The sequence below is a fragment of the Acomys russatus genome, chromosome 23, assembly GCF_903995435.1.
Source record: "Acomys russatus chromosome 23, mAcoRus1.1, whole genome shotgun sequence".
In the NCBI taxonomy this organism is placed as follows: Eukaryota; Metazoa; Chordata; class Mammalia; order Rodentia; family Muridae; genus Acomys; species Acomys russatus.
This window is the reverse complement of record NC_067159.1, coordinates 47,117,453-47,140,774: the sequence shown is the minus strand read 5'-3', so window position 1 is coordinate 47,140,774 and position 23,322 is coordinate 47,117,453. Positions and strand designations below refer to the sequence as shown.

The 23,322-nt window shown below is 45.2% G+C and overlaps 1 protein-coding gene across 1 annotated transcript in view; it reads right to left on the bottom strand.

Moving 5' to 3' along the window:
• Nucleotides 1–347: 347 nt before the first annotated feature.
• The window catches only part of Ssx2ip (SSX family member 2 interacting protein), a 30,033-nt gene continuing 7,058 nt past the window's right edge, over nt 348–23,322 (bottom strand). The window contains exons 2-14 of the mRNA XM_051165543.1: nt 19,629–19,760; nt 18,962–19,131; nt 18,106–18,318; nt 14,285–14,395; nt 12,331–12,466; nt 10,964–11,039; nt 10,709–10,889; nt 8,700–8,850; nt 7,127–7,263; nt 6,657–6,830; nt 2,807–2,921; nt 2,143–2,308; nt 348–1,036 (exon numbers count right to left, since the gene is read on the bottom strand). Of these exons, the coding sequence (XP_051021500.1) occupies nt 862–1,036; nt 2,143–2,308; nt 2,807–2,921; nt 6,657–6,830; nt 7,127–7,263; nt 8,700–8,850; nt 10,709–10,889; nt 10,964–11,039; nt 12,331–12,466; nt 14,285–14,395; nt 18,106–18,318; nt 18,962–19,131; nt 19,629–19,671 (1,848 nt within the window). The 5' untranslated portion in view covers nt 19,672–19,760 and the 3' untranslated portion in view covers nt 348–861. The remainder of the gene's footprint in view (nt 1,037–2,142; nt 2,309–2,806; nt 2,922–6,656; nt 6,831–7,126; nt 7,264–8,699; nt 8,851–10,708; nt 10,890–10,963; nt 11,040–12,330; nt 12,467–14,284; nt 14,396–18,105; nt 18,319–18,961; nt 19,132–19,628; nt 19,761–23,322) is intronic.

Sequence of the window (23,322 nt, the reverse complement as noted above, 5' to 3'; positions counted from 1 at the left end):
ACCTTAAATATCCTTTTGCATTCAAATATCTTAAATCAATGCTCTTATATTGTTATTCAAGATACTTTTGTCTTTCCCCCATCACTCCATAATCAATATTCCTCTTAGAAATTATAACATTCACATATATAAAATAAAATATGCTTTAAAAATCTCAACAATGTAATGTTAGTAGCTCTAGCTATCTGAACTCAGTTTTCATGAAGTGGCTTTGAATTATTATTTCCCAGATGGCTTAAAAATAAAGTCGTAATTGTCACGTGGCAGTGGTCCTAACACATCTGTAAACACAATGCCACCAAAAACATTTTTATTGGCCTGAAATACTATACTCAAGTATAGTATTTGAAATTTTTAAACCTTAAAGCCTCTTAACATAATCATGTATATTTATGTACAGACATAAATTTTACTTTTATGTAAAACATATGAAAGAGGTAATCTCAAAATCACACTAAACATAATAAATATAGAACTTGCTTTGTTAAAAATCTACAGTATACATTCAAGTAAAGGCTAAACTTCCAATGCCAACCATATTTGGGACACAAATATAATGTTTACACTAACCAGGCCCCTAAAAGTGCTATTTTCAGTACCTGGAGGAGGAACTCCTTCTAGTGCTGTTTCCATCCAAACGTCACACACTCCTGTCACAGAGCCAGATGCTTCTGTTACTAACACACCCAAACTTTGCATCCTTTGAAATAGCTCAGCGCTTCAGCTCTTTGGGGAAAGACAGGGAAGTCAGACAGACAACTCAGACCATCTTAAATTAGATGCTGACTTTATGATACACCCTGTTTTAACTCAGTGTCAACTCTGATGCACACGTTAGCGAAAGCACTGCAGTCCGTGCACCTAAGATAAGTCATCTCTCGCCACGTGAGAGTGTGTATAGGGTGAGGAGCACCCACTGCAGCAGCCTTCCCGCGAGCCGGGTCTGGACACTGCACTCCACTTCTGACCCGTACCTTCTCTTCCAGCCTCATTTGGTTTGGTTTCTTCAGGAGTTATATTCAGCACATTGGTGGAACTGTTGGGGAAAGTAAGGCAGCTCTTAATAACTTCTGCTCCTTGGCCACCGTTTAGACAGAAGTTCCTGGTGTGTCCGTGTAATGATACGTGTTGGGCAACCGCACGAGGAAGCAGGGAACAGTGAACTGCTCTTCTGGTTTCCACCACCTACATCAGCTAACGCTCTGAGCAGCAGGATCTTCACAACGCACATCAATGTCCACCTCATATTTAACCTGCTAGTTAATTTGCTTCTTATTATGACCTAATTCCAAGATCTCTCACTAAGCTTTAACGGTGCCTTCCAACTGGCTCTCCTAGCGTACAGTATTGACTCCATAATCTGTTCCCAAAGAAACGTGGAATACTGTTTTTTAAAGCTGTTTTTCTTTCCCCTCCTGTTTAAAAATCTCTAATATTTGCTCTGCAGTTCTTAGATTACTGACCTAAAATACAGACTAAATTGTCACACACACACACACAGAGATATATATAAACATATCTGGATAGATATATGGGTTTCCCAAGGGGCAGGAAACAACCTGCTTTATTACTTTCACGTTAGGCAGGAATCTTCCTGATCAACTATGAGGAAGTGGTTTCTCTTGGTTCTTTCTCCTTCAATACTGGTGCACTGGGTATACCAAAGAAACTTAAACTAGATATTCTGAAAAGCTAGCGAAATGGCATTCTTCAATATGATTAAAGCACTTTGATTTTTAAGTGATTCCTGGCATAATTACTCTAGTGTCTCTTTTAAGGCAGGGTCTCACTCTGTAGCTGACTGACTTAGAATTCGCCACATACACCAAGCTGACCTGTCTCCTGAGTGCTGGCACAGAAGCTGAGCCACACCTCAGCCGGCCCCGAAGTCTATACTTTAAACAGTCTATACTTTAAACGTGAAATAGAGCCACACAGGAGTGGAAGACCCATCCTTGTTCTCCATTACAGTTCTACACCTAGCACAAAGCCTCCCACACTGGCAACCTCTGCGTACAGAGTGAATAAATCAATCTAAATCCTCTGTCACAAATACTGTGTGTGTGTGTGTGTGTAACAACTCCTAAGCATCACAACATTAATCATTTTTAGAAATATGTGAAAGTACTTAAACACAAATACCTGTGTTCAGACACACAAGAGCGTGTCTGGCAAAAGTCTGAAGTGGAAGGTGAAGCGGGAAGAGACTTAGTCAGTTTTGATGCACGCGCGGGCACCCCATTGGCCACACTGTGTGGCTTCCTTTGCCGTGGCCGGGAGTGCACTATAAGATTGTCTGGATCGGAACCTGTGTTTTAGAAGTAAGAAGGGCACATGGTAAAATATCAAACCCAAGGAAGATAGCCAACCAGAGGAATCATTTTTGCAAATGGAGTAGGATTTGAGAAAAAACAATTTAACTGCCATCTCTATTGCATATTCTGCAAACAGAAGGATCTAGCTTTAAAATGGTCAATTTCTAAGATCATGAATTTAAAAAAAATATGGCATTATTATGCATTCACAAGAATACTTGTTATATGCAAGGTTCTCCTATTAGCTGTACTCTGGCTTCAGTGAGTAACCCATTAGGTTGATTTGGGGGGCAGGGGGTACAGGACCTCGGTAGAGTGGTAGCCTGCTATAGGGTGAGCTCCTGGGTCTGCTCGCTAGCACCTCAACACAGGTAGGCAGATAGAGGATTAAGAACAGAAAAGCATTCACACTGACCAAGTCTTGAGCGCCACAGACAGATGGCCCTGTGCGCTCGCCCACCTCTGCACTTGTGCACTCACACAGCACTTACTTCCGGAGAAGGCACTGAAAAGTTTCACATTTTCTGAGTTCTGGTGGTCAAAGGTCGTCATGTGTAGAAACTGCTGCTTTAGCCAGCTGGCTCGCTCTTCCTCGAATGCCTTCCTCTGGTGTGAAAAACAAACGGGAATTACTCCCCTGTCATTTCCCATAACTCCTCCAGCAGTTTCCTCTCTGGCCACCCGTACGTTTCATAAATGAAATAGTTGCCTAGAAACTAAAAGACACTCAAGAAAATTATGTTTAAAAAATAAAAATTGTGGGCTAGAGGGATGGTGCAATGGTTAAGAGCGCATGTTGCTCTTACAGAGGACATGGGTTCAACTCCCAGCACCCCATGACGGTTCACAGCAGTGGGTAACACCACTTCCTGAGGACAGCAGCCACACAGGTGGTGCACAGACACACATGCGACACAGAGACATACATTCAGGAAAAACATCCACAGACATATAATAATAATTTCTGAATAAATAATAGAACATCATAGATTGACTTATTAGACCAATTACTGTGTTTCACATGAACAGAGCATTAGCAGAACTCTTGAAAACAGAGAACACACAACCAGAACACTGATATAAAAAAAATACCCTATTTCCTAAGTCAGTCCCTTGGAAACGAACTTTTGACCACATTGGGCGTTTCTTTTGTCCTGTAGCCATCTGTCAGTGGTTGCTGCCACTGAGGCACAAGAGGCAAACACAGATTACACCAACAATCTCCTTCTGATCAGGTGATGGTTCCTAAGCCACATTTTTCTGCATCCTGGGCTCTCATCTCTGCCACTGACTCCTGTGTCTCCAAGCACACATGTCCTCAGGTGGGTGCCAGGCCGATGGCGGGCACAGGAAGAATTTGCTGCGTGAGGAAGACAACCACGGAGACAAGGGACTTTACACCTGGGGAGGGATCGGTGTTGGCACCTTCAGATGCCCAACACCGAGTCTTTCCTCACAAAGGTGAGTATGAAAGCAGGAGTCACCAGACAGCTAGGAAAACCAATGGCAGAACGGGAAAAAAGCCAAGACAATAAGCTGACTGCAGACAATGAGGCTTCAAGAGTTCTGAAAAATACTGCCACACATACTGCAAAATTGATAAATGCATGCAAAACAGTAATAGTGTATAAAGAAGAGGAAAATTAAGTGCTTTGGAAAAATAAAGAAACCAAATTCTGAAGTAAAAGCTCAGTGACTGAAGTAAATAATAAAGTTGATCCCAAAGAGTAATGTAAGAGCATACCGAGAACTTAGAACCAGTGTCAGCCACAGCCGCACCCGGGGGCTGGGCCCTGTCTAACAGCATGGGGCAGCCAAGCACAGGGAAACAAGCAGGAGAAAAAGCCTCCAAACGAAGACTTTAGAATCTTCCAGATGAAAAGACTAATGTGTATCCTGACAAACTCAGAACTATGGAAATCCATCAACTTCCACAGAAGGGCGTAGTGGTGCCCCACAAAATCATCTACAAATAACATAGGCTGTATCTAGCTTCAACAAAAATAAAATAAATGAGTTAAGTCTTTCGATTTTTGAGGTGAGGGCTAGAAGTTAAAATTAAACACCTGGCTGAAGCAATCTAGTGCAGTTTCAGGTATTCCAAATTGAGCGCATGAGCACTACGCCGCGCTTCACAAGCACAGCAGGGGCAAGAGCACACAGCAGCCAGGTCTCACTGGCAGATGACCACGGTAAGGCTGCAGGGAGACGGCGTTCCTGGCTGGCAAAGCCAGAGCTGAGACTGCAGCTCGGCGGGTGGCACAAGGGTGGCCTTGTGTGTGTGCCGCCCTGGGTTCAGGGTTCAGGCCTCATCCTTTACCTCTTCAAATGCTTTGTTTATAGTGTAATAGCTACGCAATCATATTATCTACATTGTTTTCTGGCTTTTAGTCTCTAGCCTCAACTTAAGACAAACCAGTGTATTTATATTTATTGTATAGTGTAGGGCAGAATATAAAAGTGGTAGCACTGGACAATGAAAAACAATCTCATAAAACTGCAAAGGGAAGGAGCAAGCAAGAGCTGTAGGAAAGAGCTGTACAAGGATTTCTGCTTGACATGGTGGCACTGGCCTTTAGTCACCACACTCAGAGGGAGAGCTCTGTGAGTTCAAGGCCAGTTCTCTATAGCAAGTTTCCTACCAGCATAGGCTACACAGACTCTGTGCCCTACCAAAAAAGTCAACATAAAACAAATGTCTACTGGTAATTTTCCTGAGAATTTTAACTTTAATATACACTATTTTAATCTTTTAAAAGATTTAATTTTTATTTGTATGATCACCTGCAAAGTACATAAGTGTACACATGTGTGGTTCTGGTACCCGTGGAGGCCAAAAAGGGATTTTAGTTCTCCTAGAACTGGGGTCACAGACGGTTGTGAATGTTGGAACCCCAGCCTGGATCCTCTGTAAAAGCAGCAGGTACTCTTAGCCACTGAGCTCTGAAGTGGGATTGTGGCCACACCCAGCTTCCAGCAGCCCTCCTTTTATTTTAGCAGTGGTTACGTCTAAAGGTTAAAACGGGAGATGTGGAGGACACCGATTCACTCCATAATGTTTCCTGAAGGTTGAGTTTTAAAACCATGTTAGGTCAATCATGTCTTTAATTTTTGCAAGGACACCATGGAGACAGTGCACTGTTGAAAGAAAGCAACCTGTGGACACGTTTGTATATACACAATACAAACTGCTACCTTGGAATGTATACATTTCCCTCTGAGCACTGGGGAGAAGAATCTTTTACTGTGCTTTTTGTCTATTAAACAAGTGTGTTCTTGGCACTGTCTTCTGGCAGCACATGTTGTGACAGTGGATGAGTGATGGAACTGAATATCTAACAGAAGACCATCCATCTGCTCAACCTCCCTTCCATTTCCAGTTATTTGTAATGTAACAGGGCACCAGACTTCACACAACTGACTCCACCATGAAGTACCACTCAGGCCGTGAAACCCAGGACACGGACAGCATCACCAGTCAAAATGAAAACAAAGACCCAATGCATCAAAGCCCATAGTTCTGGAAAAGTCTCTAAATGCCCTAACCTTGCTTTTTGGTTTCTGGCTAACTGTTCTTGTTAACTGAAGTATGCCAACACAGAACATAGATTTTGTGCTTTAAAGCCCACCCTGTAGCTCAGGGCTACACTGGGATCCCAAACACAGAGTGTAGTCACTGATCGGCTAATAGAGACTTTTTATTGGCTTAACCCCATGTCTAAGTCTTCTCTGGTGAATGGCCCACCACAGTGAGATGATGGTCAGTGTGATGCTTCAGACAAAATGGACAGCAGAGACAAGTCAGAGCCAGGAAACAATCCCTGCACACCCAGCCCATTCAGTGCTCACTCCCAATCCTCCCACTGCAGCAGCACTGTAGCACTGACTCCACTCCACCCACTGCAGCAGCACTGCAGCACTCACTCCACCCCACCCAACCCACTGCAGCAGCACAGCAGCACTCACTCCACCCCACCCAACCCACTGCAGCAGCACAGTAGGACTCACCCCACCCCACCTACTGCAGCAGCACTGCAGCACTTACCCCACCCACTTGCAGCTGCACTGGAGCACTGACTCTGCCTCACCCACTGCAGCAGCACAGCAGCATTGACTCCACCCCACCCACTGCAGCTGCACTGGAGCACTGACTCTGCCCCACCCACTGTAGCAGCACTGCAGCATTGACTCCACCCCACCCACTGCAGCTGCACTGCAGCACTGACTCTGCCCCACCCACTGCAGCAGCACTGCAGTGCTCACCCCCAATCTTGCCCATTACAGCAGAAGTGCAGCGCTCACCCCCAACCTTGCCCATTACAGCTGCACTGCAATGCTCACCTCCAAGCCCAAGCGAATAGCAGCTTCTGTAAAACTTCGTCTTTCTCTCTCAAAATTCTTCTTTTGCTCTTTAAAAAGGGACCACTCCTCTTTGAGGCGTTCCTTTTCTTCCAGCAAGTAACAGTCTCGCAACAGTGAGGTGGTGTCGTCGTCACATGTGGTAGCCAGCTGCTGCTATTAAATTTTAAAGCACAGTGAGTCAGGAAACCCCAACAGCGCACACAGACAGATTCAAGTCAAAGTGAGGAAGACAGCTCAAAGTCTGACCAAGGACATAAACTACGAGAATCAGCAGGCCAATGAGAGCGGCTTCCCCAATGCGGCTTCCCTTGGTACAGCAGGGACCATGTGAGTTAAGGATGCAGCCTAACTGCTGGCACAGAACTCACTGTGATGGGCAGTGCGCACTCACAGACCTCAGGAGGCCCAGCGCACACATGCCCGGCCTGTGGGGACCGTGCTCCCGGTACCTGGAGGAGCTGCTGCTGGGCCTTGATCATCTCTTTGCACTGCTGGATCTCTGCCTCCAGCTTCTCCGTCTCTTGTTCATGGTCTTGTCGGGAGATGACGTCCTCATCAGCAAGGCCCTCCAAGTGTACCTTCGAGACTGACAGAACCCCAGTGTGCTGCTTAGTTTGCTGTCAACTTGACACAAGCTAGGGTCATCAAGGATGACGCCTCCATCAGACTGATCTGTGGGCTAGCCTGGGAGGCGCTGTCCAGATCAGTGATTGGTGTGGGAGGCCCAGCTCACAGTGCGCCTGTGAAGGTGGTTTTTGTGCTGCATAACAAATCAGGCTACAGAGGCCAGGAGGAGGCAGGAGGAGGCAGGCAGCTAGCGGCACTCTTCCATGGCCTCCGCTTCAGTTCCTAGCCTGGCTTCCCTTCTCCATGGTCTGTGAGCTGGAAGGTACAATAAACCCTTTCCTCCCAAGCTGCTTCTGGTCATAGTGTTTACCACAGCAACAGAAACTCTAACTAGAACAACCAGAAACTAGGCATATTTTACAGCCACTGTCAGTATATTTACAAATCAAGGTGCTCATGACTTTTGCTTTTGGGCTTCTCACGGGTTTTGTAGAAGAAGTTATTTCCTTTAGCATTTTGCAGTTTGATAAATTATAACAAAATCAGTTATACAATTTTAGGATGAAATTGATTTGCAAATGAGCATTTTGCCAACATTTAGCTTATAATACACATTTGTTCCTGACTGTCATGAGAAGTTAGTGTTCTGCATGGGGCCTCTGGTTCTTGCTACTCAGTCTCAGGAGCTACTGTCTCCACCACAGAAGGATGCTAACAAAAGCACAGTTTATAAATTCTTTTGATTATGCTTGAAAGAGCAGTACAGTACTACCACCTGTGTGTTCACACATTAAATCCTGCAAAGTTAGAGTCCAGCATGCTGTTTCTTTTTAAAATAATTTATCTTTATTTTATGTGCATTAGTGTTTTGCCTGCATGTATGTCTGTATGAGGGCATCAGATCTTGGAGTTACAGACAGCTGTGAGCTGCCATGTGGGTGCTGGGAATGGAACCCTGGTCCTCTCGAAGAGCAGTCAGTGCTCTTAACCACTAAGCCATCTCTGCAGGCCCCAGGCGTGGTTCTTAATAAACGGCAATGAGGAAATGAGAACATTTCATGCAGAGTAATGCTGGAACTATAAGAATTGTGCTGTTTGTCCATTACAACTTATGGTATTAGTACTAAGATTCTCGGTTTTGATAATGGGAACCTACATTCACTTGATATACCCATTTACAGGCACACAAACACAAATAAAATGCAAAATCTAGATTTTCCAACTTAGAACCATGTAGACTTTAATACACACAAAACAGCCCCCTTCAGAGACTCTTGAGTTACAAGTTCACTGCTGAGCGGCACGTGGACACGGCATGGAGTGACACTGCTCACTACGGTTTGTTCTGAAGCCAAGTGCATCCCTCAGCGAGTGCAGAGTCAGGGGCGCAGCAGGCAGAGGCTGACCCTCAGAGCAGCACGCAGCCCACTCTGCAGGCTCTGGAGCAGTAGTTACCTTGGTTATCCAGTTTTTCTACGTGACTTTTCAAAATTCTCCACTGTTTTCTGATGCTGTTTGTAAGCTGCTCTCGCACAGTGTCACAGGAAAGGCCCCACACACTCTCTCTGCTCAGCTCTCCAGCATCTTCATCAATATCAGAGATGACCTACAGCGCAGGGAGGAGAAACGGGAAGAGCAACTCTCACGACTTTATCCGGCAGCATATCAGACTGATAAGATCTACCACCTAACAGCTTGTAAAACAGAAGTTAGCACCGAGACCCCAACTTTAGATAGAGCTCTTCAAATCTGAGTGGCAGAGCTGTCTGAGGAGAGACAGCCCTGTCTTTGTGCAGTGCGGCTGTGCTGGATGCTGCCACACACTCAATCCTCAAACTGTGCAAAACTATAGAACCCCAGCTTAGAGAGGCAGGCTCAGGGCCACGCAACCATAGCGGGACTAGGATCTCACGCTGGGTCAACCTGCCTCTACGTCAGGTGGCGTCACCAAATGAACCTTTTGAGATTATCTCCAGCGTCAAATGGTTAGTTCTAATTCTCCTCGTTTCAGTTCATGGATGACGTTTTTTCTTTTTGTGGTGCTAAGACATGAAATTACAGGAAAATGTACCACTGTCGGTAAGTTACCACCGAGAACAGTACTAAAGTGCAGATCAAACATACATCTACACAACAGAGTTCTTACTTGTTACTAGCACCCAAGGAAGGCCGAAATACTTGCGTAACTTACAAAATGCCTTTCAGGAGAAAGAAGGCAAAGATTAAAAGAAGGGTTGTCAGACTCCTCCCCCAACTGCAGACCAGAGCAGCAGGAACGAAGAAGGAAGCGCCTGAAAATGAAAAGCTGGGCAGATGCGGTGACATCAGCGCTGGGTAACAGAGACTAGGTTTAAACAGAGCTTGGCGGAAGGCTCTGTGACTGGCTCTTTGCATCATCAATCGTCAGGAGCTCTATGGGCCTGTGACCCACTTGAAAGTCAAAGCCTCTTAGAATACAGATTGAGCGTCCCTCACCAGAAACACTTAGGGCCTGAGCACTTGGGATTTAAGACACTTTCGGATTTTGAAATGTCTTTCTCTTCTGTCTCCCACCCCACCCCACCCCACCCGCGCCGTGTGTCAGGGTTTGTGTGCATGGACGCGTGCATGTGTGTGCGTGCGTGTGTGGGTGTGGAGGGAACTGTCGGAATCCCAGTTTTGTCTTTTCAGGGCCCAGAGCACAACCTGAGCCACAACACAGGTGCGGACTGAGTGGTTCTTTAGCTCCTGTCTCTGGGCTGTGAAGAGATGCCATGACCAAGGCGCCTCTTATAAAGGAAAGCTTTCATTGGGGCTGGCTTACAGCTTCAGAGGTTTAATTCATTACCATCATGGCAGACACAGTGCTGGAGAAGGAGCTGAGAGTTCTACAACCAGCAAGGAGGAGACTGGACATTTCACAGTAGACGCAGCTTGAGCATTGAGATCTCAAAGCCCGTCCACACAGTGACAAACGTCCTCTGACAAGGCCATGCCTCCTCCAATAAAGCCACACACCCTAACAGGACCATTCCCTATGCCTAAGCATTCAAACACAGGAGTCTATGGGGCCTTCTCTATTTAAGCCACCACGGCTCCAAAGATCTGAAAAGGTTCCCCTCTCTGAAAAGCAGACAACATGGCACCGAAGGCTGTGCACACAGCACGGTGGTTGAGCACATACCTGAATCCAACCCTATTCCTGGCATTGCACACTGTGCCCAGAGTTGCTCACGTCTACAATGGGCATAATTAAAAAGCAGTCAAACTATTACAACACAGAAGCATTATACGCATGCCATGGTGCTCATACAGTACAGAAGATAGCCCCTAGCCCCCCAGGATGTGTCTCGGGACGCGCAGGGCCAGTGTGTGTGCTTGTCACAGAGCCTCTTCAGAACACCAGCAGTGGCACCACCGCATCACCTGCCAGGTCTGAGCCATGTGGGTTAGCAGCCGAGGCTGGTGTAGAGCGGAACACTCACAACAGCGCCTGTGCCGTCCTCTGCTCTTTCTCTGGGCTTCTTCTTCTGGGGAGAAAGGAGGGAAATCATCTCCTTCTTCATCTGCTGGAGGACTTTCTTCAGCTCCGCGTTCTCCAGCAGGATCTGCTTCTGGCGGTATTCATACTCACTCAACAGCAGTTTGTACATCTCATCTTCGTTCCTGTGGGAGAGCACAGGTGTGAGAACGCATGGCGACAGCAAACCCTGGCTACACGGTCAGGTCACATGCTGTACCTGGCTTCTGTTTTATCAGTCCTCCAGGAGCCTCGTTTTCCATCAGCCCGACCCACGTAATTTAAAACGTCCATGGCTACAAACATAAGCACAAAACACAGTCCATCATCAATCTGCACCATAGCTCAGACAGCGCAGACTGCAGCCGACCTGGTACACAGGTCAGGTCCCTTCAATACCCTGAGGCTTGGCAAACTCTTCAAATGCTAAGCTCACTTCTCTCCTGACTGGGAGAAACAGAGAGTCCCCTTCAGTCACTAAAGATAAAGGGATATAAAAGTACTTAATGGAGAGAGACAGTGTTTGGCGCACAGTAGGTACCTGGTTACTTATCACTACTGACTTCAGTATCAGGGGAGGACAGACCACAGGCTGCAAGCCAGCTGCCTACTCTTGAAGATCAGCCTTCCCTAGAACTCAGCCACAGCCACCTATTTACACACTTAGGGGACCTTCCCCTACAATGGCAGAGGAAGCAAGCTAACCTTAGTCACTGGGCCATTACAGAGGAGGTTTGCTGTGCCCTACCAACCACATTACTGCTGTCATCTTCAAAGGACCGAAAGTCCTCAACAGTCTTCCCCAGATGGAGACAGATACATTAGGCATAAGAAAACAAAACAACAACAACAACAACAACAACACATTATTTGAATTCTAGAACTAATAATATGAAATCTGTCATTTCTGGTTGGGTTTGGGACAGCCTGCTGCTGCTGACACTTTACAGCCTTCTTTTGACATTCAGATGCTTACTATCTCTGGTTCTTTCTAGGGAAATCAGAGTCTAGCTTCCCTTTCTTGACGGGTCAACTCCATATGGGTCACATTAAACAAATACATATGTGGAGGTTTGAGTGAGAATGATCCCCATGGGCTCATATGCTGGAATGCTTGGTCCCCCGTTGGTGGAATTGTTTGGGAAGGATTAGGAGGTGTGGCCTGGTTAGAGAGGTGTTCCACTGGGGGTGGGACTTGAGGTCTCAAAAGCCCACAGCCAGTTCCAGCTGGCTCTTTCTGCCTCATAGTTTGTCTCAAGATGTAAGCTCCCAGCCAGCTACTGCTCCAGCACCAGGCCTGCCTTCCCGCTGCCATGCTCCCCAACACGACTGTCACGGGCTACCCTCTGAAACTATAAACTAATAAACCCTTCTGTAAGTTGCTTTGGTCATTTTGTCTTATAGCAACATGTAACTAGTGATGCAAATCAAAGTGACTCAGTTTCCCCGGACAAATCGGTTGTCTCAGTTCGTAGTTTACATGGCAATACCTAACTATAAGGCCAACCTCACAGTGCGTGCAGCAGCTGGCTCTTTCCTGAGCACATCACTGCAGTTGCTCACGTGCTCTATCAGTTGCCTCCGTACCTATTTTTTTATCCTTCTTGTTCATAACAAGTTGGTGCAGACGCTCCTTTAGCTTATTGTATTCACGCTCTTTCCTTTTCATATCATGATTATACTGAGTGGCCCGACTGGCTATGATATTTTGTAATTTTTGTACCTGAAAGAAAAAACACTTTCTATCAAACAAGAACTGATAAACCTGCTAAAATTCACAAGTTCAAAAGGTAAAACAAGTCTATCTTCCCACATAGTGATTTCTCAACAACAGCTGATTCTTCCTTCTTTATGGAAAGTACCTTAAAAATATCCCATGAATGACAACAACGCGTGCAGCCCAGCAGCTGCCAGCAAGCTGTCGTCTCTCTGAGCAGCAACTGCTGGAGCCTGTGTCAGGTACTGCGGTCTGAACCCGTACGCCCCGTGCATGCGAGGCCAGTGCTAAGCCACACTCCCACCCTCTTTCTACACTGAGCCAGGCCCTCACAGCTGTGCAGGCTGGCCTTGACCTCTCACTTTTCCCACCCACCTCCTCAGCAGCTGGGGTTACAGGCCTGTGTCACCAGGCTCAGCTCACGTAGCTCTGGACAGGAAGCACACTTCATTCTTTAGAGCTGTTCTCAAGCCTGGCCATAGAGTGGTGCATTAGCTTACTCCATAGCAAAGACAACTACAGTCACACTACATGTAAGCAACAAGGCAGACCAAAAGCTCCTATGCAGTAACTCAAAAAATATGTATTAGTATTAGTTTAATAACTTAATAATATAGTATTAAAAATATATATGGTTTGGTTAGATATTCATTGTCCATTATTAAATGCTAATTAAGTAGGGTTAAAAATCATTCTATCTACTCATGGGCTTTTTAAGAAATAGGCTCCTGGGGCTGGGAAGACGGCTCAGTGGTTAAGAGCACTTGTTATTCTTGCAGAGCCTGGGTTCCATTCTCAGCACCCACATGGTGCTTTACCACAACCTGTAACTCCAAGCCCATGCGATCCACTGACCTCTCCTTGCCTCCGCAGGTGCCAGTCATGAACACGGTATACAGACATGGAGGTAAAACACCCATACAAATAAAATAAAAAATGAAATAAAAATATAAATAAAATAAAAAATAATAAAATAACATAGAAAGACTCCCTTCTAGGCCTCTTAGTTAAAGAATAAAACGCTGAAAATCATCCTATTTTCATAGCTGTTATATAGATAGGAGTTACAACCTAGAGCAATGAAAACCCAATGGCTTAGAACCATTTCCAGCACTAACTCCATACTCCACACCATCACGCTGCTAATGGCACTAAGCTAGAAATAAAGGCTTAGGCATCTATTAGAACTAAACTCAGAGTGATGACAGTTTTGAGTTAGAGGTGAGATTTTTAATGTGAATTGCTACAGTTTGTGCATCTTAGGCAACTGCTCCACGCTGTAGCCATTTAATCAGGTGAATTCTTTGACTAGATAAAAAATGGTAACATTTAACATCATGCTGGGGACAAGGGGATTGGGGACAAGGGGATAGGTGGTTCAGTGTAGAGCACTTGCCTAGCGTGTGTGAGGCTCTGGTCAGGCAAAAGCCAGAGAGAGATCAGCAGGCCTTCCCTGCAGAGGGAGACCTTGCTGAAGCGAGATGGCAGTGCAACGGGCTGAGGCACGGCGCCATGCATCTGCCACGGCACCTGCAGGCAGAAGGATGCACTCTCTGTGTTCCCTGGGCCTGAGGACAGTGAGTGGTCCTGAGTACAGGAAGGATGGTTTGGGGCCCTGGCTCTTGCCAGGGAAGAACTGATGTACTAAGAAAATGCACCCTCTTGGGGCAAGGGCAGAGGACAGCCACAGGACTGTTCCCTCCCACCCCCCACCCCCGCCAGTGTGACACAGGATGAACAGATAGCTCTTAAAAGTGAAGTGACCACTATGTCTCAAGTTCCAGAGCAACAGGCTCACCTCATGCACAGTAGCAGAAAACTCACCTCATCTTTCTCATTTTTCAGTAGCTGATGCAAATTCCTGTTTTTGCACTGTAACTGCCTGTCTCTCTCCTGCAGCCCAATCATCTCTCGCCTGGAGGTTTCCAGCTGCTCCTGGAACATGAAGTAAAGCTGGCATGAGTCAACAAGTCCTCAGAAGAGCAGTGACAGAGGCCACACCTGGGAGGTACAGTCCAGCTTCTGTACAACACTGAATGGGGCTTTCAAGTGATTACTATGAAATTTAATATGTAAAACCACATGCCTTAAATTCATTTTTATTTCTATTTATGTACAAGAACTGCAACATGGTTCCCTCAAAAGGCTCCTCCTCTACGATGCTGCCACTGAAGGTCTCCAGTTCTCCTTAAGGCTTTCACAGTCTTAATAGCACACTTGAGAAGACTGGCTCATCTACAGTAATATTTTCATTTTTTGGGATGCTTGGCTTTAGGGAGCGATAAATGCCACCGAGTGTAATAAGATGGGGAACACTACCTCTCACAACACCTGAGTTTAAGTCTGAACTCTGAGAAGAAAAAAAAAATCCTAAAATTCATACAAAAGCACAAAGGGCCCAAAACAGCCAAAGCGACCATAAGCAGAAAGAATGCAGCCAAAAGTACCACAAAACTTGATTTCAAATTACACAACACAGCCACAGTAGCCAAAATACAACATAGTATTGCCATGGAAGCAGACATGAAGGCCAATGGAATACAATAGAGGACTGGAATGGATGTTTTTGTTGTGTTTTTGTTGTGATCCCAAGTGTGGGATGTGAAGTGTGTGTGTGTGTGAGTGTGTGCGGTGTTTGTCTGCTGGAAACAGACTTGTGAGGGGACACACCGTGTTTGTCCACTAGAAGAGGAACTGCCTCTTGCGGGGCGTGGTCTTTGCCAACTGCTAAACACCCTAGTATGAACTCTGAGAGAAGAGATATAAGCCCAATACAAGGGGTTTGGCTTTTTGGTTTAAGGATCATTTCCCATCGTTTTGCTGCTCACCAAGCCACTTCAAGATGCTCCTAGAAAGAAGCGCTCCAGAGAACACGTCAACATTTTGGATTCCAGCTGCTGCTCCAGGTTCTTGTTACTGAGGTTGCAGTCACCTTTGCTGAACTGCTATTTTGCTGTTTAACGGGTCTGCTACAATCCTGATTACAACGAGTGGAATCACTCCAAGGAACAGAATCTAAGAAGGTCTATTTCTCCTGTTCCCATTAATATCTTTTCTCTTCTATCTAGGGTTAGGAGGAGGTATAAGCATTGAAGAACTCCAAATAAAGTAGGTTTAAAAAAGGTCGAAGCCTACAAAACACCTCATTTTTGACCACGGTCTAAAAATTATACATTGGAGAAAAGAGCCTCTTCAACTAGCTGGGAAAGTAGAATAGATCATCATCTCGTCCTACCCAACACATTAGTTCAATTAAATCAAAGCTCTTAGTGTAAGACCACAGACTCAGAAGCTGCTAGAAGGAAGAACAGAGAAAGCATTGCAGAGAGAGGGTTCAGCAAGGATTGGATGAAAAGGACTCTAGCAACACAGACACTGACCAAGAATGGACCAGTGAGATCACATGGCATCAAAGAGGATACTCACAGTAAAGGAAGCATCAGTGGGTAAAAGATGGAAGAAAGTCTTTGCTAAATACCTGCCTGGTAGGGACTAATACTTACAACCCATAAAGAGACGCAAAATAAGAAATACAAATCACTCAATAAATGGACAAACACTGACTAGGCAGTACTCAAAAGAAAAAAATACAAATGGCCAGTAAATATATAAACAAGTTCAACATCTTAAGCCCTATAGAAAATGCATATTAAAAACTACAGTGAGACTCCACATCACCCTGGCCACTCTGACTAGGACCATCAAGGAAACAAGCAGCTCCAAATGCTGAAGAGGATGCCAGAAAAGAGAAGACTCTATGCACTGGTAAGCTGATGCGCTGATGGAGGCAGGACAGGTCAGTGTGGAGGGTCCTCAAGAGCCTAAAAGCAGAAATGCCATACAATCCAGTGTACCACTCCTAGGCTGTGTCAGAAGGAGTCTAAGTCAGCATAGCACAGAGATACTTGCACACCCATGCTTACTGCAGCACTAGTCACAGTATGTAAGCTACGGGATCAGCCTATGCAACAAAAGAGTGCATAAAGAAATTGTGACACGGTGTGCGTGTGTGTGCATGTGAATGATGGAGTTTTATTCGACTCAGAAAAAAATGAGATTATGTCATTTTCATGAAAATGCATAAAACAAAAGATACTTGTGTTAAGTTAGATGAGCCCAACTCATAAAAAATGCCTTCTCTTCTCTTATATATGGACTCTAGATTAAGCATGTGTGTGCACGACCTGAAAGTAGAACTATGGTGCCATGGCAGGAGGGTATGTAAAAGGAACGGAGAACAAGAGGGGTTGATAGTGTGTGTGTGTGTGTGTGTGTGTGTGTGTGTGTGTGTGTATGTATGTACACACACGCGTGTGTGCATGTGTGTGCACATGCTTGTGGATAATAAAGACAAAATACATGCCATTTTCTCGCATTCAGATCCTGACTTGACTATACATGCACACGAATACAGGAGGGGACTATATGGGACAGACAGCAAAGGAACTACAAGGTGGAGAAGAGAAATATAGGTGAGATGAACAGAAGTATAGCACAATAATGTGCTATGAAAATTTAACAATGAAATCTATGTTGTGCATGTCAACCAAAATACTTTAAATAATCCAAACAAAATGTCTGCCAAGAATTCCTAAAAACCATCTCATCATGAGCTTCCTGGGCCTTCCACCCTCCATATAAGTATGAATGTACACCCCACAACTCTCCACCCTATCAGCAAGGTGACACTGACACAGTATCTTCCCCTTGCTCAGTGCCACCTCATTTCTGTACCCTCCGGAGCCCAGGGTCCAGCCTCACACCTCACACAGTCACACCAAACTTTACACTCTCTCTCCAGCCATCTGTGGTTCCCTGAAAATACAGCACCTTCTCCTGCCTCCAGGACTTTACAGGAGTCAAGCTCTGGAACCCTTTCCCAGGTGCTGACAACCTGCCAAGAGTGTACACAAACTCACAGAGGCTTTTTCTCGTACACAGGTACTTCTATAGAATACTGAGGGAAAACTGAGATTTGTATAGATTATATTCTTAATAATATGTAACTATAATGGTAAGTCTTTCTTATACCATGATTCAAATGCTTGTTCCTCTTTTCTCAAGGGAAAATGCATTTTTTTTTATAGAAAAACATACAAAAAAAATTTTTTTTGATAATCAAGAAAAATAAAGCAAACCAGAAATCATCAACAACATTCTCTATGGTCAAAGGCTCTGTGAAGAGCAAGTGTTCCTTTCTACAGAGAAAGGTTACTAGGACCGCAGGAAACTGCAGTCTCCGCTGTAGTGTGGGGACTCCTTACGGCCAGCTGCTGTCCGGCTTGCTCACCCAGAGTGCTGCTCTTTGGTAATACGTACTGTACCGTGCCATGCCATGGGGACATTTTCCTTGGGGTCAGTGTGTGAGGAAGCATCTCCATCACTAAGCAGGGTGGACGAGGGGAGGAAGCCCTCAGTGCCCCCAGAACATAACCAGTTCCTGACTTCCTACAGATTCAGCAAAGCCACGGCATCAGCGGCATCAGCGCAGACAGCAGGAGAGAGCAGCAGCGTGTGCTAATTGCCAGTGTCACTCCTCCTGTATCCACAACTTCAGGGTTTGAACAGAGCCCAGAAGCTCGCCTGAAGCCAGCAGGCCAGTGCCCTGAGGCACAGCACTGAGGCAGGAGGCTGGGTGACTGTACCTTAAGCTTGCTATAGCAGCTCTGCAGGTGGTCCATGTCGCTGCCTAGCTTCAGGTTCTGCGTCTCCACGCTCTCCTGCGCCAGCAGGTTCTTCCGCTGAAGCACGAGCAGCTCATTCATACAGTTGAGAACAGCAACTATATTTAATCCTCTCTTTATCTCTTTACTTTTGGATTCTTCATAGAGGGAGGGGAAACCGAAGGTAGTCAGTTCCTGAGGGGAGAAGATGTTTTCTTAGCAGTGTCAGCTCGGGGAGGAGGTGGGACAAAGGACAGGATGTTTCAGTTCAGCAACAATGAATGACTACATTGCACAGTGATAAGTTAGTAACAGTGTGTTGATTCTCCAACCGCAGAGTGGACCTGAAGTCACCCTGACACAGACAACCTCACCAAGTGTCCATCAGAGCCATTCCACAGTGTAGACATACTCAAACATTATGCAGTACGATATAGTTAACTTGTCAACGGAAATGTTCAATAAGTAACTTGCTTTTCAGTGGATTAATAGACAACTCAGTGAGAAGGAAAAAAAAAAGAGAAAAACAGAAAACCATTCCTAGATCATTTATCAAATATTCTAAGAATGAACACAAACAATTTCAAGTTCCTTGATGAATTTTCTAAAGCCTGCTCAAAGTTGCACATGACCTGGCATATTTTCATCATGTCCTGGGACATGAGGGGTCCACCTGCTGCAGACTGCAGCTAGCCTGGGTCAGCCCAGCTCACCACCCCACTCTCTGTATGTCTACATCTCTGGCCACTCGGGCTTGGCAACCGCTGTTCTCATAGCCGTGATATTTTCTGGCATATAAAATGACTTATGTTCTTGCTTATTACAGGAAGCACATTACCTGATCAAGATATGAAATACTTTGTTCAATGTTCTCTTCTGTGCAGAAGGCACTGAAAACACTGTGCACGTTCTTTGATAAAGGTATTGAAGAACACAGCACTTGCTGGGAGTACAAACTTGATGGAGACATCTTTGTTTCTGAGGTATATTGAGAGAGATTTTTGTTTTCTGAAAATAAAAAAAGACATTCAGGCAATTATAAATCTAACATGATCTCCATTACACCAAAGATTCTGAATTTCATATAAAGTATTTTAAAGGGCAAAGACACTTTTATGTGAAATCTATGTACACTTTTCTAAACAAAGTGACACACTACATTAGTGTTCGTGTGTTAAGTGAATGCACACATGAACTTCCACTACTGGATTTATAAAAATAGGATTAACACATTTGTCTGTGCCACTCCGTTTATGCGATTAAAAGGATCAGAGACTGAAGGAGCAAATAAATATATTCCAAATGCATAGTTTCCCTCCAAAGTAGCAATTAATAGTCTACTGCCCACCCAGAGCACAGTCTGGCTCTGTATGACTTTATGCAAATGAACACTGGTACGTGATGACCGCTGAGAGTGCGTTATCCCCTCCTCAGTGTCTGTGGTAAGCAGTTTATGCTTTCTCAGTAATGCTTCTGTGGTGGTGTTGGCTGCTGGACTCAGTTACCTGCACACAGACCTGGATCTGTAACAGTTATCCAATCTCCCATAGCAGTTTCCAGAGCCAGGGTACCTGAGGAGGTGGGTCAGTGCTGAGGCATGGACAACAGCGTCTGTCACTCTTCTATGTCAGCATCTCCTTAGGAAGCAAGGGACAGAGGCACCTAATTAAAAGATGAAGTCCATAGCTGGGCATAGTGACTCACACCTTTAATCCCAGCACTCTGGATGCAGAGGCAGGTGGATTGTTGTGAGTTCAAAGCCAGCCTGGTCTACAAAGAGTTCCAGGACAGCCAGGGCTACACAGAGAAACCCTGTCTCAAAAAAAAAAAAAAAACCTAAAAATGAAGTCCAATGAAAGCTAATATGCAAAAAATAGTTTTATGTTCTTTGAGCTTTTTAAATTTCATTTTTATGCATATGTATACTATATGTGTGCCTTATGCTCATGGAGGTCAGAAGAGGACATCAGATTTTCTGGAACTGTAGTTAACCATGTTGGTACTGGGAACTGAACCCAGGTCCTCTGCAAGAGTAGTCCAGGGCTCTTACCCATTGAGCCATCTCTGCAGCCCCATTTGCACGTGTTTTTAAAACAGAAGGGCTCTGGAATATTTGTTCCTATGTACACAGTGAAAATAGGTGCATATTGTGCTGGTTGGTTTTAACTGTCACCTGACACAGCCTATAATCCCCTGGGGAGGGATCTCCGTGAGGAATTATCTGGACCAGGTTGTCTGTGCATGCCTGTGAGGTGAACTGCTCGCACCCTGAATGTGGGCGGCACTTCGTGACTGGCCCGCACTGTACATAGTGATGACAGCTGCTGAACAAAGGCACAGGGAAGCAGCAACTCTGTGCTAACTTCTCGCTGCTCTTAAGGATGGATTTAGTGTGACCAACTGTCTCAGGTTCCTGCATCTGTGGCTTGTCCATGATGGGCCACAGCCTGGAATTATATAAACCTTTGATAAACCCCTTCTCCCATAGTGGATTTTGATCAGAATGTTTAATTACAGCAACAGAAATGAAACTAGAACACACATACACACTGACACACAGCTGTGCATGTGTGCATGCGTGCGCGTATCTGTGCATTATAAGTTGTACATATGTGCATCGAGTTTTGAGGATTCCCAAGATACGCAGTATCTGATTTGACTTGAAGGCACATCACAAGACATACTATTTCTACATTGTGTCCTTTAAAGTACCGATCTTGCTTATGTGGATGAGAAGGTGAAACCCCATGTTTTGTTTTTCCGGTCTACGCTGCAGTCCAGCAGAGACGTAGGAAAGGCACGTCCCTACCCGTGACTCTTTAGTCAGCATCGCCTCCTACCCCACGACAGAGCTGGCGATCAGGACCTGGAAAGGCCTCACAATAATATCTAAGGAGTTAAGATTCATCTACAGTGTGTTCTTTGTAAAGCGAAAATAAAACAGAAACGTGATCCGCAGAAAACTGGCTCATGCAAACAACATTGTACAGATTTAAACAACTGTAGAATAAAGTGTCTAAGAAAGATCAAACTAGAAACAGACTGAGTAAAGTGGACTTGACTAGACATACATTTGTGTACTATTCACGTTTCCACCTTCTAACAGATGAGACATATTTCTACCACAAGAAAAACAATTCAAATGAAATTACAACTGGCAACTGGCAACAGATTCCCAGGTCAGGAGAAGGTGGGAGGGTGAGGAGGGTGGGCAAGTGGTAGGACATGTGCAATGCTTGGACAGCTGCTTCTCAGCTACAGTCAACTGCAGTCAAGGGACAGTGGCCGATGCTGACATTGGAATTCTGGACTTCCATGTGAAATCTTCAGATTTTTAAATGTTAGAAGCTAACTAAAAGAAACATTAAGTGACTTATCCCAAGGGAAGAGGGAGTGACTGGGGATATGATAACTGTCTGGGGTTCTAGAAGCCTCTTAATCTGAGGTTGTGTGGACATATGCACAACTCATTAAGCTGTACATTAAGGTCCCATAATGACATGGAGTGTCTCCTTAGGATTAAGTGAGACGATGCATTCAAGTATTTATCACATTGCTTGGCATACAGGATCCATAATTAGTATTAGTTCACTGTGTCTAACTTCCTCATTGCCATGACCAAATATCTGATATAAATAAGGTGGGAGGGGGATTTTTCAGAGACATCACCCCACCAGAGAGGGAGGGAAGGAGGGAGGGTGTGGCCAAACAGAGACTGATTTAGAGGTGGGTTATAAGAATGTGACTAGCCACACAAGCAGGCTTTCTCCTTCATTCTCCGTGAACCCCCAGCCTAGGGGAAGGAGCTGCCCACTCAGGAGTGGGTCTTCACTGCTAGTCAGTCCTTTTTGGATGTGTACTCCCACACACCTACAGGTATGCATCACAACCAAAGACAGCAATTGCTGTCATCACATGGACACAGCTCTATCTGGTGTGAGTGACAGGCAGATATCACCTGGAAACTGATGTCTGCATAGACACTAGGCAGTGATCTCTCCTCGGTAACTGGCTGTCCGCACACACACTGGGCAGTGATGTAATCTCCTATAACAGGCTGTCCACACTGGCACCGGGCAATGATGTACACCTCTGTAATCACAGGGCTGGGAAGAAGCAGGAAGCCCATCGTTGATCCTTAGAAGATCTGGAAACTGAACTGATGGTCACATAGACTCTGGGCAGTGATCTAATCCTCTGTAATCAGCTGTAGGAATAGACACCATGAAATCGAGCAAGGCTCAGCACATCTCTACACAGGGACCTGAGGCCTCACACTGGTTTTCTGCGCTCCCACTGCGCTCCCACTGAGCTCCCACTGTGCTCCCACTGAGCTCCCACTGTGCTCCCACTGTGCTTCCACTGTTTCTTCACACATCCCAAAAGGAATGCTTTTTTTTTTTTTTTTTTAAAGAAAGAAAGGTTTTCTAAACTCACAATTCTTTGTGCCAAATTTAGTTCATGCCTAGTTTTTCTGTGTCAACTGCTGGAAATTGGGGCTAGGAGAGATCAACAGGGCTGTCCAGGGCTACTTTTCTCAGTTTACAGAATTCTGTGTTCCCTTCATTCCACTACTACCTTTCAACATGGAAATCCATCTTCAGGGGTTGAAAAGTCAGAAAGATGTCCACTCGTGCCTTTAGAAGATTGACTTGTTGAAATTAACTTAAAATAACTTCACTTACAGCATATCACTCCTACAGAACTTAGACTCAAACCCAGGCATGCCTGTGAACTGTCTCCGCACAAACACCGGCATCTTGCTCATAAACACTTCCATCCTAGGGTAAACCTAACTCAACATCAAAACTAGGTCACTTCACCCAAACAGTTTGAGTTCTGACTAGTTATATCCATCCTTTTCACCAGAGGCGTTTGTTATCCTTTCTTAAGACTCGGGTTCTCAACACTCTGTAGAGCTGTAGGCGGGGCAGTCTCTGAGAGCCCCTCAGTCCCATTCCTACTGGGATAGCCTTGAGTCTCTTTGTGCCCAGGTACGGGCTGGACCTGGTGAACAGCTAACAGTATAGGCAACACGATATGACTTCACTTTGGAAATTGGGCTATGAGTGTGAGACTCCATGTGAGCTTTGTCTTCATTGTCTGTCAAGTTCCCCTCTGGACCAAGCAAGCCATCCCCGAGAGCCGATGTCACAAGGAACTGACGTCTGTTCAGTCCAAAAGGACACAAGGCCTGCC